At 41.2% G+C, this 18075-nt stretch overlaps 1 protein-coding gene across 4 annotated transcripts in view; it reads right to left on the bottom strand.

Annotated features, from left to right (window-relative positions):
* SLC66A2 (solute carrier family 66 member 2) overlaps positions 1-18075 on the bottom strand; it is a 65079-nt gene that overhangs the window by 14484 nt on the left and 32520 nt on the right. For 3 of the 4 annotated variants that reach the window (XM_082235046.1, XM_082235045.1, XM_082235047.1), the window contains one exon: positions 6713-6929. The exons of the other annotated variant lie outside the window; for it this stretch is intronic. In XM_082235046.1, coding sequence (XP_082091172.1) covers positions 6713-6929 — 217 coding nt within the window. The remainder of the gene's footprint in view (positions 1-6712; positions 6930-18075) is intronic. 4 annotated transcript variants of the gene reach the window in all.

The raw sequence follows: 18075 nt of genomic DNA, 5'->3' as shown, positions 1-18075 counted from the left end.
TGTTAGTTTTCAAAGTGCTGAAAGACACTTCGCTGTTTTTGTAAGTAAATTTTACACATGATTGCATTCTTAGTATGGCTTTATTGCAGTAAGTCTATGACATGTGTCATCATAAATTTCTTTTATTTATTTGCTTGCTTGTTTGATTTATTTATCTCCCAGCTTTCTCCCAATGCAGGGCCCCAAGGTGGCTCACAACATGAATTTAAAACAGACAGCAAGGAAGCTAGTTAAAGGAAAATGCAAGCCATGAAATCAAAGAAGCTGTTGGGAATTTAATAGCAATCAAAATTCCAGATTGGTAATAATAATGCAATCCATGTCCCAAGCTTCCAAACAGTGTGCTTTTATTAATGGGGACATTTTTAAAAGAACTGGCAGCTTATGACAATTTCACATCAGATTGCACCCTAAAAATATGGAATTCCTGAATGAGCAGGTAATTGTCCCTCTTTAAAGGCTGACGGGATGCAAAAGTTGATCAACCATTAGGAGTTCTAAATTTGAAACTCATTCCGGCATGCCAATGTGCACAACCTCAGGAAGGAATTTCTTATGTCACTTTGCAGCAATCTCTCTGGCATTACAGCAACACTGACAATCTCAAGAGGAAGCAGTATGTCCAGCCCTCGTCTATCACAAAAACCAGTTGACCGGAATTGGGAAGGAAGAGCTCTTGCGATTATTTTTAGAACATTGGCATGAAGCAGAAACCATATCCCTGAGTGAGTGGATAACATAATATCAGTGGTTTGTTACAGCATACTTTTTTTTTGGGGGGGGGGTATACGCAGCCCTTCAGTAAGAACATATGATAGAAGTTTCGCAGCAGAGAAAGATGATCCAGAGTGAAATCTGTGTCACGCTCATGAAACAACTACATCAACTTGGAATGTGTTTACCATTGATGGACTTGCCTCAGAGTGGGTGGGAATTAAGGTCAAATTCCTCTACCAATCACAGAGAAGCAGAAGTCAGCAAGAACCTATCCACGTCAACATCTCTCTGGGTGGTTAAACACTGGCATCAAGCAGCACATGTGCGGCACACAGATTCTAAGGCTTCCAGGGTATTTTCTCATTTGCAGTGTGTTTCCTTGGTGTTGCTAGATTCACATTAGCAGCTCACCCCACAGGGTTATAGTCCAGAAGCAGCCTTATTCCAAGGATAGTGCATAAAGCAGACCTACAGGCAACAGCTGCTTCATGAACACAGATGGCTTCTAGATTTTCTCTCTGTGTGTGCGCATACACACATATATATATTACCCTCTTGTTATGATCAGAACAATATATTGTGAATTTTGATCTCATGCAACCAGTTCTCTCAAGCAGATACATGTTGAATCAAATGGATCCCTAAATGCTTTTTTTTTTTTTTTTTGGAGGGGGGTTATCTGATAAGCAGAGTCCGCAGTCTTGCTCATGGAATAGCACAAGACGTGAAACCATCAACACAATTGCACCCAAGTTCCCATTTCCAATGCTGTGAAGCTTCCTGATATGTCAGAGACCTCCAAACAATGACACAGGAACAAGACCTGTCATGAAGACATCTGGAAACACACTAATTGTGCCTACTAAGTGGTGGTGAGGGCAGAAAAATAAAAGCTTACATTGCTACGTCTATCATATCTTCAGATAACTATCCAGCTGAGTGGTCTGGGGTTTACTTATGTCTACCCCCCATGTAAGAGCCATCAGCAGCTCACTGTAACAACTCTGCAAAGCATTCTGAAGACAAAATTGCTCACCTCCATGGCAATCTGTTCATCACTGCTGAAACAGTATCTGATGAGGCATCCAATGCACTGTCTCGTCCTATTTTATGGCATCAGTTTCAATTTTCAAGGCCTGAGAATGTGGACAATTGTAGCAGGATGGCTTTCTTGCCTATTGTGACTTCTTAAAGCTACCCCCCCCACCCCACAGAATGGACCTGGCAGTTTATTCCAAGGAACCAGAGGTTTATTCCTACTATTGTTCCTTTCTGTGCAAGGTGCATAAGAGGGTGTGTATTAAGTTGCAGAAACTGTTGGAGGGAACTGATTATCTGGAGCCATTTCAATCAGGTCTGAGGCCTGGTTTGGAGACAGAAGTGCCCTAATGGATGCCCACCTCTGTGAGAGAGGCAGGGGGAATGTGACCCTGTTAATCTTGCAGATCTCTTTTGATGCTACTGTACACAGTATTCTCCTGGATCGTCTCCATGCATTGTTGGCCAAAGGCATTCTTCTGAATCATCTCTACACACTGGGGTCAGAAGCACAGCATTTCAGTGGTTTGATTACCACTTGCAGGACAGTTCCAGAGAGCAGCACTGTGTGACTGTGCCACAGCCCCCTGGCAAACCGTGGGGTGCTGCAAGGCGTTACCCTGCATCCAATGCTATTTAACATCCTTATGCAGTCACTTAAGTCATATCTCCCTATGACTGCAGGAGAGCAACACCATTGGGAAACAGGGGCTATGAAAATGGATGAGTTGTGCACCCTAAACTCCAGGCCACGGTGCACATAAACAAGCACCGGTTATTTACCTTTTTATTCATAGAGACAATTGAGAACACCAAGTGCAATAGTGTTCTACTTATTTCTAATATGAATTCTACAAACAATTTAATGAGAGATTATTATTGCTTTGGGGAACAATTCTTGCAGGCTGAGGGTCACAGCAGAACCCACTATTATTAAATATAAATTTATTTAATCCTTCTTCTTGCAATCCCCTCAAGAAGATATGAATTTATAGTGGTGATAAAATATTTAAACCCCAAGTTCAATTTAGCTGGTACCATGCCAATGATTCATATCTTTGTCTTATTATATTCTCTCCACGGTCTGTCCATGCTATTTAAATATTAGGAGGTTTTCAATTACAGTAGAATATGAAGTCTCTCTCTCTTGTAAATATAAATATATATTAAAGTTTTCCTAATATAACTTTAATACTCCCCACAGCCTGAATCAATGGTCTTAAAATACAAGTGTTCCACACGAGAGCTAGTGAAAATATCCTTAGTTAATTTTTGTGTCTTAATCACACCCTTCAGCAAGAGAAAGCTTTGGTACATTTAACACCAGGGACATATAAACTCCATAAATGGTGTTCTCCTCTACGGTTTATCTCTTCTCCCATGGCCATCATCAGACATAAGGAGCTTCCCACAATGCACTTGAATTCATCAATCTCCTTGTAGTGCTCAATCCCGCTTAATGTTACCAACAAAGTAATAAGCTGCAAGAAGTAATTTGTTTAGAGATTGTAATGCGTGCTGACTGACACCAAAACTGTTCAACATGACTGAAGGGTAGCGGAACAACAGGGCCACTTCCAAGAGTTTTTTTGAGTTGCCATGGGGTGCGAAACTCCAAAGGACCAGTCCCTGAAGCTGCTGCTGCTGCCTGGCTGAAGAGCTAGAGGACGAGCAAGTGAAAACACAGCCTGGATTATTTATCCAAGCAGCACCAGCTCCAGCTTCTTGGTTCTGGTCTGGCCTTCCCACACACAGAGGGACAATCACAGGGACATCTCCTGGATGGAGCATGCAGGCACATATACAAGCTCTCTTCCAAGTGCACTGCTCCAAAGCATCAAATGAAACTGTGGGGAAAGGGAAGCTCAAAACCTGTGAAGTTGCACAGCAACCTCTCCTTCCTCCCTTGTCCCGCACTGCCCAGTCTTTCATCTGGTGAGACCATCTAACAACTAGTGAAATTGCAGCTACTGAGAAAATGCAAGAGCAGGGCCAGACCTGGCCTCTGAGGAGAGCTAGAGAGGGGTGGTGAAGATGTGGCAGGGGGAAAAGGGGTTGACATGCCCTGCCTCATCACACATACTGCCCCCCTCAAATTGGTGGGCATTCTGCAAGTATGTGTGGTCAAACAAATAAATATAAGCAATAATATTTATTTTCTTACGTTTATATCTCGCCTTTCTCCCAATCATGGAACCCTAAATGGGGAGGTGGTATCAAAAAACCAAAGATATTCTAATAAAAAAACTGGGAAATGAGTCACTGTCTAGAGCAGGAATGACCAACATCCTATCATACAGATGTTACAGGAGTACAATTCCCATCATCCTTGACCACTGGCCATGCTGGCTGGTGCTGATGGAAGTTGTTAGTGTCCAACATCTGGTGGACAGCACATTAGCTACATTGCTCTTCAAATTTCACACAGCAAGCAACATTTCCTGCTAACATTGAACAAAGTCAAACCATTGACCTCTCTAGTCAAATATTATCTGTTCTGGCTGACTGTGGCTCTCCAATTCTTAGGCAGAGGGCTTTACCATCACCTGCTACCCTTTCCTAACTGAAAATGTTGAGGATTGAACATGGGACCTTCTGCAGGCAAAGCCATTGCTCTTCCACTGAAATACAAAGTAACACCATCTCCTTCCAAAAAATGGAAAACAAAAAAGGGGTTCCTGCTTACTGCATTCACCGCTCCTTTGAACATAAACAGCTACTTGAAAGAAACCATCCTAACTCTGAAAACTGTTCATATTTCAAATTGCTCTCCTGTTTCATGCTGATGTAACAAAACAAAATAAAAAAGCAACAAAAGACAAAAGCAGATCGTTTCAGCCACCAGATTTCCCTGCATGTGCTGCCAACAACCATTAAAAAACCTCTCAGACCCATGACTCATCGGCTTCTGCTGGTGCACCTCATTCATAACTGCAATCCATTCATCAACACCAATGTGGCATTTAGTGATTAAATGAGGCTGGTTCTTTGCAATTCTTCTTTGAAAGAACATTCCTGAAGTGATTAAGAAAGAAAGAAAAGGCCCTCGCCTTGCATTAACCTTTGTAGAGCTCAAATCTTAATCAGCTTTTTTAAAAGACAAAGCAAAACAAAACAAAAACCACCGGACAAATGGCCATAAGAGAGTTGCCCAAAGTGTAAATAAGATCTACAGAGTTTCGGAAAATAGTCTACATGGCCACAAGTGAGCTGATTAGCATACGCACAACACGAAATAACTTTGGAAGATAGAGTAAAATGGTTAGACAAGGATGGGGAACCTATTGCCGTCCATATGCTGTGGGACTCCAGCTCCCAGCATCTCTGACCACTGGCCATGCTGGCTGGGGCTGATGGGAAGCCCAACAACATCTGGGAGGGCCACAGATTTCCCATCTCTGCAGCAGAGGAAAAACTGAAGAGCTGGCAAAGAGTATGGTGAAGAGTAGCGGCTAAGGCAGCAGGTGAGGATATGATGGTTATGAAGGAAGAGTAAGGAACGGTTAAAGGGGGTGTGGTAGAAGTTAAAGATGAAGAAGACTTGGTAAGAAAAGGAAGTTTTAGAGGTAGATACCCAGTTTCGGACACCAATACCATTTTATGAGCTATCATCTTTCCTTTTCTCAGACGTCACATTCTTGCAATATGTTAACATCCGGGAACTCTGAAATGATGCATTTATTTCCTAGTTCTTTTAATCAGATGATTTCAAAGAAATTAAACATAATCTAACCACCAGTGATAAATTGAATCCTCTCTTATAAAACAATTAACTTCCATTAAAATACTCATTTATAACAAGAAACGACTGGAGACTTACTGAAGTCCTGAGATGAATAGAAATTAAGCAATTCTTTACTTGATAGATGTTACTAATGTGCTATTCTGGGAGCTCTAGTACTTGGATGTCAAGATTAGAATGGTCATTAATAGAATTATAACTTCTCTGCCTAAATTCTCCGCTCTGCAACACACTCTACACCCAAAATGAGCTCCAAAGTCTTATTAAATAGCAACTGCAATGCAGATCTAAGTGGGGGCGGGGGAATTGGTTTATAAGTGATGCAGGCTTTCCTTAGCATATATTCCAAAAGTATATTAAATTACTGGAAGATACTCCATCTGAGCTCTCTTGGCAAGCTTCTCAGGCCTACAGTACAAGTATCGGTGGCCAGGACAATTACTATTCCTCATACACTTCACACATTTTTAACTTTTGGCTTATTTCCCTTCCTGTCCTTCTCATGAATTTCAGAGAAACTCCAGAAGCTGTAGAGAAGAAAACAGCTAGGTGGACTGGACTCTGGTGCACTCAGATTTTCAAATGTGTGTTTGCATGGGTACATATACACACTTGAAACCCCAGGGTGGTGGTGGGGTTAAAACTGCTTGGGAAAACAATTTCAAGCTGGAAATGGCTAGCAAGAGAAAAGCTACACATATCCTGTGCTTCCACTTTGCTTCTCCTTATCAATCCTCCCCTCCTGGAAGCAGCTTTTTTCCTTTTCTGAAGGGGCCATCAAATGCAAGCTTGATTGCAATGTTGATTGGACACTGATAGACTCACAGATTTTCAAATGGATGTCCTGCATGGGTATATGCACATGTGAAACCCCAGGCTGGGGAGAAGGGTGAAAGTATAGGTATATTAAATTACCATAACCCAACGGCCCATTTAGAAAAGGAGAAAGCTGCTTCAGAGAAAGGGGGCAATAAGAGAAAGAAAAGTGGAGGCAGAAGAGTTCTGCAGCCCTTTTCCCTGTTTGCCATTTCCAGCTTGAAATCACCTTTCCAAGCAGCTTTCCCCCCTCGCCTCCCCAGAGAGTTGTTGTGTTATTTTCCTATTTTAATCAGAGTAGTTCTGGGAAGGCTGCCGAAGCAATGAGAAATAATTACGTGTGTGAACAGAGCCAGAAACGTGACCAAAGTATTTTAAGAGACATGCATACCATCTTACCTCATTCCTTCCGTTGACCTATTCTGATAGTTACGATAGAGCTGAGGGATGCCCAGCATGGCTTCAGTGAAGACGGCAAGGAAGCCCAGAGTTTCAACAAAGATAGTTGAGTCAAGAGAAAGGTAAGTGATGTATCCTGTGACTCCCGTGAAAGCCAGAACACATTGCACATAATCTGTAAACTTGTTCCAGTGCCAGAAATAGTTCAAGTCAAAATCTGAAAGACAATGTTCATATTTATAAATAATAAACAAAAGCACCAAAATAACCAATTCAATCAATAGTCTTTGGACATAAGGGGGTGGGGGAAGTAATATTAGAATACTCAAGCAATGTAAAGAAACCAGCACAAACACTAAGCTGGGAGATAAACTTGAGAATTTGACACACACACTAACAAAAAATCATTAGTAACGAGCAGTGATAAGAAGGGTGAAGGCGGTAAAAACCAAGCATGTGGTGATGGATAAAACTTAGAATATGTTTATGGTACACTGCAGGGCAGCAGAATGAGGGATATTTAGATGACACAGGGTTCAGACACATGCTGCTATGATTTGCCACTAACCATGAGAAGGTTGCATCTGTATACATGAGAGAACAGAAAAGGGTGATCATAGTGCCAAAACACACTTTGCGTTATTCCTGAAAAGTCTTTCAGCTCGACTCCAAAATCTACATAGAATGCAGCCCTCCAGGCCTCTCTACCTTGTCCTTGGGACCCTTCCCTTCTATTTCCAGGCCACATCCATGAATGGCCCTGCTCCATGCCCTCTTCAAGTGCTATTGTCTGTTTTTTGTACGGCAATAATAAAGCTTGCTTATTTATTTATTTATTTACTGACTTGATCACTTGTATGGATGGGTGGATGGTGAAGGTTTAAGTATAGAAACCTCTGATTTTTGCATACCTGGAATGTAACCTACTGCATCCCTTGCTACAGCCAGTTTTTTTTCCCCTCTAGCTCCACCCACCACTGGTATGCAGACCTGGAAGGAAAAGTTCTGGAGGAAAAGTTAGCCATCCCTGATTTAAGAAAAACAACAAGAGACTGAAACAAAAGCCATGTTGATAAAGCACTGAGATATTACCACAGAGTACCACGATCATGCCACAGAACGAATGGCCACCAACAGAGAAGTCTGAGAATCTCAAGGCTGATTCACACATACATTGTCTCACAAATTCACTTTTCAATCAGTGTGGTTTATCCGGTCTTAGAGCTTGTTTAGAATATCTCCAGAGCCATGGTTTGGGGCATTGTACAAACGCCCTTTGCAAAGAGATGCATGCACTCCCAGTGGTGGTACAGCTCACAAGCATATGTCCCCTTTGAAGATACAGCTCATACAACTCTCTTTATCAGGAATGGGGAACCTGTGGCCCTCCAGGTGTTTTTGGACTCCAGCTCTCATCACTCCCACCCCAAATACCCAACGGTCAGAAATGATCCTCCTAGCCCTGCTGTATGGGGGAATATGAGCAAGTTTTACATTTGCATGCTACTAAGACATGGAAAGCGGATGCTAATCATTCCCTCATTTTCTTTGGTCCAGAATTGTATCTAAAGTTAGTGCACACTGATGGGCTTGTGCACATGTTACACTGGAATGAGAGGGAGATATTACTAGGTGCTTTACTAGAGAGAAATCAGTTATCAAAGTTATGCTAAAAGCAGTCAAATGCATTCTTAAGGGTGCAATTAAACAGATGTATTTTTTTAAAAAAATGCAAGTCTATTTTGGTGCATAATAATTTTTTTGCTCCGTTTCGGATATCACCAGCCCTTTCTTCCAAGAAGAAGTAAATAATGTCATGTTGCTTTCCAGAATTTCCTTCACCACTCCCTAATGTTGCTAATCTTTCCTCAGATAACTAAACTAGTATTTTAAACCATCACAAACAATAGGGTTTGAATATTCTGCAAAGCTGTTCTAAATAAGTCACGTTACATGGTGAAATAATTACTTCTAAATGCCTTGGGGAAATATAAATAAAATGATATAGCAAATGACACTCCTGTGAAACATTGCTTTCAAAATTCACCCAATACCTTTGTGGCTTTAAAATATATTTTAAATGACTGCATCAGTCTAGATTTGGGATAATTGTTTAGCAGCCTTTTATTTAACCCTTCCGTTCTACATCTATGATGGCTAACAACTTTTTAATGATATAGATGTCCACAGAAAACGTAGACAAAGACCATAAATTGCACAGTTACAACTTTTAACACATAACTTGATGTTCTCGAAACATTTAATTTCACCAATTTTGATGGATAATATTTTAAGAGTGTTGAAGCATACTGTAAAAATAAACAGATAAAAAAGAACAAAAAGGATCTTGTCTTCTATAGAAACCAGGTTAAAAGCAGCAGTTGTGTACACACTACCAAAAAGAACAACCCAAAGCAGGTCTGGATGTACACTATCTCCTAAGAAGAACAGGCAAGCAAGAGGAAATATAAGACAACAGGACAATACTGAAAGGAGTATTTGCTCGGAACATTAAAAATGGAAGGAGTTTCTTCCTCCTCCCTCCAAGTTCTACACAGATGAGCATTAACTTTCGGAGGGTAGCTATAATGAAACCCCCTACCCTATTACAGTCCAGTTACCAGCTGGCTATCTGCTCTAACAATATTTCAGAAAGCAGTGTGCCAGATCCCATGTGCTTGTAACAGAAAAGCAGGCTTGAGGGGTCTGGAGAGTACCAGTTTAATTGTTGCCAAGCGGTCTGTGATAGCAGGGCTCATCAAACACGGAGGCAAGCCATGCACTTCGGCTTCCAAAAAGGGAAGCTGCGCTAACGAAAGAAGCAAGGGAGGCAATCCGCTTTACATTTTAAAAAAGGAATAAAAGGCAGAGTGGCACTGAAATCCCATCCCATGGGTTAGTGCGTGTGATCAATAGTTTAAAAGCCGATTAAAACTTCACTCCTTCTACACAAAGGGGAGCTTGAGCAAAAGCCTCTGCCATATATTAGCCAATGTGTGGCGGGAGCAGCAGAATCATGTTTGCCAACTCGACTCCTAATCTACACGCTGCAACATCTCCTGGCATCTGCAGGTTGAGAAGAAGATTGGCTTGGGAGCCCTCAAAGCTCAAAGCATGTACACTGATTTTTTTTGGGGGGGGGCAGCAGGGCCAGCACCTGGCACTCTTGAGCAGGTGCCAGGGCCACAGCACTTGTCAAAGCCTACTTCTATGGCTGCTCTCGGCCCTCCTAACACTGAACAGCATGAGGCAGCTGGATCTAACTCCCAGCAATACCTGCAGCTTTGCATTATTCTGGGACACTGTGAGAAACCAACAACTCTTGCTTGGAGTAGGGCTGGGCGATATCTGTTTTTCAACATTGTGATATATCACCAACTAAACATAACGATTATAACAATATATCGCGATGTCTGAAATAAGGATGGAACTATGTAGAACAGGCTTCCTCAACCTTGGCCCTCTAGATGTTTTTGGCCTACAACTCCCATGATCCCTAGCTAGCAGGACCAGTGGTCAGGGATGATGTGAATTGTAGTCTCAAAATATCTGGAGGGCCAAGGTTGAAGAAGCCTAATGTAGAGGCATTGGCTAGCTTCACAGCTTTTCCTGCACTGTGATTTTTGCATAGTGTGTGTGTGTGCACGCGCACACACACACACACACACACACAAATCATGAGTCATGATATATCACCAGGTAAAGAATTATGAAACCGATATCATAATATGGACTTCAAACCAGTTTTGGACAATATATTGATATACAGTGGTACCTCGGGTTACATATGCTTCAGGTTACATATGCTTCAGGTTACAGACTCCGCTAACCCAGAAATAGTACCTCGGGTTAAGAACTTTGCTTCAGGATGAGAACAGAAATTGTGCTCCAGCGGCACGGCGGCAGCAGGAGGCCCCAATAGCTAAAGTGGTGCTTCAGGTTAAGAACGGACCTCCGGAACGAATTAAGTACTTAACCTGAGGTACCACTGTATTGCCCCGCCCTAGCTTGGATCACTGCCATTCCAGCCAAACAAGGCTGCTAGGACCATCGACAGGGAAAGCCACTGCCCTAGACCCCCTCAAGCCCAAAGTCAGCCCCAAATGGAGGTGAGGACAAGAGCACGGGACAAGCACATCCAATGGGTAAAGTGAAAAAGCACAAGCTTGCTTCCTCGTTATTCACAGCTTCTAAGCACCATGAAGTTTGCCCAACCTCATCGTCTGAGCTGTATATCGGCTCCAGTCCACTTGGCAGCCTCCCTTGGCTGTGTTTCATTGGAAAAGTGTCAAGAGATTCAGTCACAAATCTTCTACGTACCTTGACTTTTGGCTTGTCTTCCTCTATCAATAAATAGGCAATTGCCAGGGCTAAATTAATGCATATTGAATACCAAACATCCTCTCTGAGGTTAGTCATAATACCATTAACTTTTCCTGCTTCAATCTTCCTCAGTTACCCCACTCCTGCCTCTATGGGCCACTTCTACTCCAACACCTTGTGGTGTGAAGTAGAGTCTATGGGCTAATTCACAATATGGACCGGCAAGAGCTGCTTTTCCAGGCCACATCAGACCTTGTAATATAGGTGTGGTGAGTTAATAATCTAAATCATAGTATTTTTTCCCACTGATATGAAAATGAACACCTGATTTCTCCCCCCAACACACACACCACCACCACCACAACAACAACAACTCATATTGGTAAAATGGTTTGATGTTACTGCACAACAACAACCCATATTGGTAAAATGGTTTGATGTTACTGAAGGTTTGATATAATTCACCAGTGAGCTGGCCTTTCAAAAGTGCAATGAAAAAGGCAGAAGAGACTTTGCACCAATTTTAGTTGCTAAGAGCACGCAAGCTCTTGAGCTTTAGGCACTTCAACCGAAAACCACATGCACACACCAAAACACAGAGCTTTATAAAATGAGAAAGCTGCAAACTGCTCTGTCTGTTCCATCCAGGGTCACATCTCCAACACAGCAGGAAGGGGGGAGTGGAGTGGTGCAAAATGACCTGGCAACAAGCCCTTCCAAGAACCACACAACAGACTGAAGTGAAGTCAAGATGACATTGGTTTGCAGTGAAGTACAATAAGCCCAGCAATGTGTATTCAGGATGTTTTTTGCACTGTCACGTGCACAGAATTGCCACAGCACTCTATCCTCCTTGCAAAAAGGAGCAACTGAAAGCACACACATTGGCCTGGTTCATATGCCACCTTAAACTAAACGTGGTGCTGCAAGCTACTGAAATCGTGGGTATTCCTCCCCACTCCTGCTGCTGGTCTGGCCTAACCTTACGTCTAATCCTGGACTCATGGTTTGCTCCCCACAAATAAAGCATGAGTGGCATGACAAGAAGAAATCTTGGTTACAAGCTCCGGGCTTGATTGCAGAGAAGGAAACCATCAACCCAGATTTAGACATCACACGAAACCAGGCTATGGGTTAGTTCCTAACAGTGTGGAAGCATGAGTGGCAGAGGAGCAGAGTGCCCAGGGCCCAGGAGAGGGAGCTACAACGGGTTCATCGTACCCTTGCACGGGGTCAAAAAGGGGGCCCAATAGCGCAAAATTCCCTCGGACCTCAGAAAACGTTTGCATATAGTGTGAAGACTAGCATTTACATTTCGTCCGTCCGTCCCCGTCCCCCCCCCCCCATTTTCTCTTCTGCCAAGTGCCCCACTTCTTTCAGCCAATCCGGAGAGGCGATTAACTAAAGTTCCAGTGAATGATTTGAGAAGGCGGGCTTGCCTAGCCTCTCCTGCAGGTGACATGCTCCACCTACTGAGGGGACCGCATCTGCTGGCGAAGGGCAGCGGGTGTCAGCACTGACATTAGCCCACCTTCAAGCAAAGGAGGGCAAAGCAACTCATTGCCCCCAGTATCATGAACAGATGAAGAGCTGACTACATCTGGCAAAATTATTTTTTCCAAACAACTCTCCTAAGAATCAGGATTATATTTACAAATTATATTTGTAAAGGTCTTGATAAAAGCAAAAAAACAAAAAAAACCCACTATACCAAAAGAAAACCCCACCAAAGATATTTATACTTACTGGATCATTATTCATCTCTGTGTACAGTGGCACCTCGGGTTACATACGCTTCAGGTTACAGACTCCGCTAACCCAGAAATAGTACCTCGGGTTAAGAACTTTGCTTCAGGATGAGAACAGAAATCACGCAGCGGCGGTGCGGCGGCGCCAGGAGGCCCCATTAGCTAAAGTGGTGCTTCAGGTTAAGAACAGTTTCAGGTTAAGAACAGACCTCCAGAACGAATTAAGTACTTAACCTGAGGTACCACTGTATTTTGATTTGGACATTTTCTGACAAAAAAGTGTTGTTAAATTGGAATTATTGGTTAACTTGAGAAACAGTGTGCACAACTCAAGTTATTTTGGCCAACTTGCAACAAGCTGCAAAGTTTGCAGAGGAGCTCTTGCAGCATTGTTGATGTTTTCGTCAAGTGAGCACAGCTAGGTGCTGCAGTTTTTACTTATATTTAAAATTTTGCTTACAAATAAAGCTGAGACTGACAGAAAGAATGGTGAAGCCCAGAGAACAGTTTTAAAGTTGAACAAAGGGAGATCAGATTCAGGTAGGTAGCCGTGTTGGTCTGATGCAATCAAAATAAATAAATAAAATTTAAAAATTGTCCAGTAGTACCTTAGGGACCAACTAAGTTTGTTCTGGGTATAAGCTTTCGTGTGCATGCACATGAAAACTTATACCCAGAACAGACTTAGTTGGTCTTTAATTTTTTATTAATGGGAGATAATTATTTATTATTTATTAAAGGGTTATAGCATGTAATATTTTACTACAGAAGGCGGCAGCTTTAGTCACATCCCAGCAGTGTCCCCGTTAATTTTGTCTTGTATAAATTAACTGGAAACAGTGGGCAAAACAACTCTCAGAATTTTCTACTCCTGTTTAGGAGCAAATCGTTAGGTAGGTAGTTGGCTCCTCTGAAAATCAAAGTATTAAATGTATTTGAATTTACATAGGAAATCCCTCACTACTGTATCCCTACAACACTCCACATCTGCATTGTTGCCTTAAGGTCTTAGATGCTAGTTTTGTGTGAGCTTTATATGTCATCGTTCTTAAAAATTATGATCCATAATATTATGTAGTGTTGAGAAATGTAGTGGTATGATGAATAATATCACTTACTTTCAACATAGCATCACTTTATCAGTGTGATTTAACCCTTAAATGGATAAGTGGGGTCATATTTACCCCACTACTTTCCGATTCTATATCACCATGGCAACCGCTTCAGTACTATTTTATGACAGTCTAACGCAGCATTGCCACATTTGGTACTAATGTACTAATGGTAGAATTTTGAATACTAAAGTACAGAAATATTACTACTAATCTGCTACCACTACTTCTACTACTACTAAATTATTAGTATATAATATTTGTCTTTTTATCTTTCCCTCTTTTTTAAAGATATAAAATATTAATTTATAAATCATCTCTCCAAAATGTATTCTCATGAATTAGGAGGCCAGCAAAGAAAATACAAGAAAAATGAAAAGGGGGAGGGGGGTCAACACTCTTTCCATGTGGATTAAGTGTGGCGTCAAAACCTTTTTTCAATGAACTCACCTATAGAATTGAAGCAAGAGGAAACTGTTGAAAACCTCATCACCATATGAGGAGCAGCTGATTTGGTTAATCATATACAGTATTTTGATGAAGGGGCAGATGCAGGAAACGGAAATGGAAGACAGAAAGAAACAGACATACAGACACATATGGAAGTAAATTTGGAAGATTAGAGGAGTGATCACAATGTAGGCCTTGACATTGGATGTATCACCACTGAGATTCCATCTCATCACAAGGAAATTAAAAGAGTATATTACAGACAGTCACATTCCTCTGCTTAAAACATTCCCAAAAGACAGCGGCAATCAAGTTTGAATCTTGAGAAACAACACATTTTGCTTGAGAGGCAATCTGCAAAGTACTTTGCAGTAATAGTAGATTCCACACCAGATTCTTCCCACATTGAACAACATTTCTTTTGAGTTATGTACGTTTAAAAGAAACGCAGCATGAGATTCCAGTAATATTTCTCAAGTCTGTAGATTGTAGCAACAAAAGAGGAGAAGAAATTGCTCAGTTGATAACTGATACCTCGAAAGAACATGCTATTCCTCTCGGTGATTGTAGAGCTCAAGTCTATAGTAATGGGGCAAATATGGCCGGAAAATACAACGGCACACAAGCAAAAATACAAGAACAATGCTCAACAGCTTTTTTTTTTACCTTGATTATTTTCTAAGTATAGATGGATAAAAAGGAATTTCTATGTCATTCTACTTTGCATGTTTCCACTCATAAGTGCATTTCGTTCTATTTCTATGTCAATCTGCAAATGTTTTAATCTACCCCAAAATTTGAATTTCAAAATACTTATTTTAAATATGCCAGCATAACTCCATCCTTATTTAACCAGGGCAAAACCAGCAGAATTTATAGGACTGTGAGCCCTGAAAATTGGGTGTTCAAGGCGAGGGACAGGGACAAGGAAGGGCAAACTGACTCTAGATCTTAACATTGATCAGCTTGGTCACATGACCCGGTAATCCTGAGGAAGGTGCACTAGCAAAAAGGATGGTGTAGGTCAAACTCTATTTTAAAGGCTTGTTTCCTCCCTGCTAGGCTTCAGTTGTCTCAGCCAGCAGCAGCCCCACTACCGAACAGATTTTGGCTCTGGTGTACTTTTATGCCAGCTTAATGTAAGGTGCTGTAAATTACACTGGCTTCCAATGCTTAGTATTGCTCCCTAAATTTTAATGGAGAGCTCCACTTAGTGTCAGCTCTCATGCCTTAGAAAGCCTTAAAGGTGGAGAGTTATGAAGATAGGAATAGTGAATACAAATAATTAAAACCAGGGCTATAGAGACTTCAAATTCAGAGGCAGCAGCATTACCTTCTTAGGAATCACTCTGTACATAGCTGTATTATTATTTTTTTAATGCTAAAACAAAAAATGTATAGAGAGTACCTGGTAAAGCTCTGTTTTAACACCTTTTTTTCTACATGTCTGTATGGAAACTCTTTACAGCTTCAATGGATTATTGTATAATCCAATCTTTGTAATTCAGGCACGCATGAAACAACAAAATATGAATTCACAAGCAGTATGGCGTTGAAAGCCAGTTACACTCACAAAATGGCTTAATGGGTATTTTTGTTAAGGCATTTACACCCAAGTTTCTAAAGTACCAGCAAAAAAATGTTAGAAACAAAATGATGTATTTGTATTCTGAACCTACCATCATTTAACATTTGTAGCACATCAACAAGGCACAGCAGCACCAACAGCCAAATATAAATCAATAAATGGGGGGGGATGATGATGATAATAATAATAATAATTAATTATTATTATTATTATTATTATTATTATTATTATTATTTATTTATTTATTTATATCCCGCCCTCCGCAGCCAAAGCCGGGATCAGAGCAGCTAACAACAGTAAAATAATACAACATTCTAAAACCATTTAATTATAAAATGATGTCAGCTCTTGTGCTGGTTGTCTGAGACTTGAGCTCTTCCCTGTGGGTGCTGTAATTTGCCATCTAACTTTGCTTTTGCACTTCATTGGGATACTTTTATTGGTAGATCAGGCAGTAAGAAAAGCAGTCAAAAATAAGAAAAGGAGTCAAATCTGGAAAAAAAGAACAAACTAAAACTTTATCTCAGTCCATGTAAAAATAATAAAAATCTCCCTCTATCCCAGCAAGGGGACTTGAGAACAAAATGGCTGTTGTATCTCAAACAAACTTAGACCAAAGTGTCACTAAATCTGATCTGTAAACGATTATGCTGGCAATTAAATCAAATCAAGAGCAGATGATCCCCAAGATTCAGGCTTTACTGTAGCTGAGGACATTGGGGCAGGATTCATCAATGTGATGACATGTGTTACTATATCTTTAAGCAGAAGACAATCTTACAAACTAGCCTGTCAGTTAGCACTTTACTTCAGTTGATTGATACTGCACAAATATGACTGCTTGTTTATTGATAGCATTATCTCTTATAAATTACTACATTGAATATAGAACGTCATATGGGCGACAGCACAGATGTGAACTGTCCAGCCCGTACAGAAATGCAGTGAGGCTTCAGCCTACAGAACTAAGTTATACGACCTCAAATGCGAAACTGATCTTACTTCCCAAGGTCAACTACCTGCAAAATGTTTTCATGGCCTTGTAGAGACATGCAAGAATAAACTGTTTGCTAGATCCTGTAGCCATGGTAAGCCCACCAACAAAGATTCTAAATCCCAGCTGAGGGATATGACACTTTGCTTCCTATGCTATTGTTTCAAATACAGTGGTACCTCTGGTTACGAACGGAATCCATTCCAGAGGTCCGTTCATAACCGGAAACCACTTGTAACATGAGGCACGCTTTCTCTAATGGTGCCTCTGGTGCACGATTTCCGCTCGCATCCTGGGGCAAAGTTCGCAACCAAGAGCAGCTACTTCCGGGTTAGCGGAGCTCGTAACCCGGAGCATGCACAACCAGAGGCGTTCACAACCAGAGGTACCGCTGTACCAAAAATTGGGGGGGGTGACCTAAATGGACTCTCCTGTTCCAAATGCAGTTTTCTGATTTTATTTCCAAAACACACTGCATTCCGTGAACACTAAGTATGTACCATCTCCATTGGACTGTCAGGGGAAGAGCTACCCTCCCTTAAGTTTTTTTTGCTAAGTATCACTTTGGGTTTTCTCAAACATACTAGAACCTCCTTTTCTGATTAGTCCAGTTTTAGCTACAGTCCTGTTAGCACTTATCACCTGAGTTTTCTGTTAGGAGACGTGGTACCAGGTGCTTAGTAAAATATTTTATTGTAATCTGTTATTAAATCCAGATGCAAAACCTACATAGAAAAGAAAATATTGACGCCTGAACAGTAATGAGTTAGACAAAAGGAAGGAAGCTGAAAGTTGGAAAAACCCTGTGCAAACATAAGGAGGTTAAGCCTCAGCGAGTCAGCAAGCTCAGAAAGCCTTCACAGCAGGATTGAACTTGTGTTTATCCCATTTCTCTAACAGTTGGCGGAGAGGGAGAAGGTTTGTGCTATCAAAAGAGATTTCAAGGTTAAGAAGTCCTGGCAAAATAAGAAAGATGCATACTCATCACTGTCAGCGGAAAAATAATTGGGTAGCAGAAAGAGTGTGTTAAAAATACAGGATTCGGCAGCAGGAGAGGGCAGAAGACCTTTGAGAGCTCAATTAAAACTGTCAAAAGAAAAAGTTAATGTTTCTCAGTAAATTTTAAATAGAAATAAATACCCCACAAA

The sequence above is a fragment of the Podarcis vaucheri genome (assembly GCF_965113315.1).
Source record: "Podarcis vaucheri genome assembly, chromosome: 8".
NCBI classification, from domain to species: domain Eukaryota; kingdom Metazoa; phylum Chordata; class Lepidosauria; order Squamata; family Lacertidae; genus Podarcis; species Podarcis vaucheri.
This window is presented reverse-complemented; position numbering and strand designations above follow the sequence as displayed.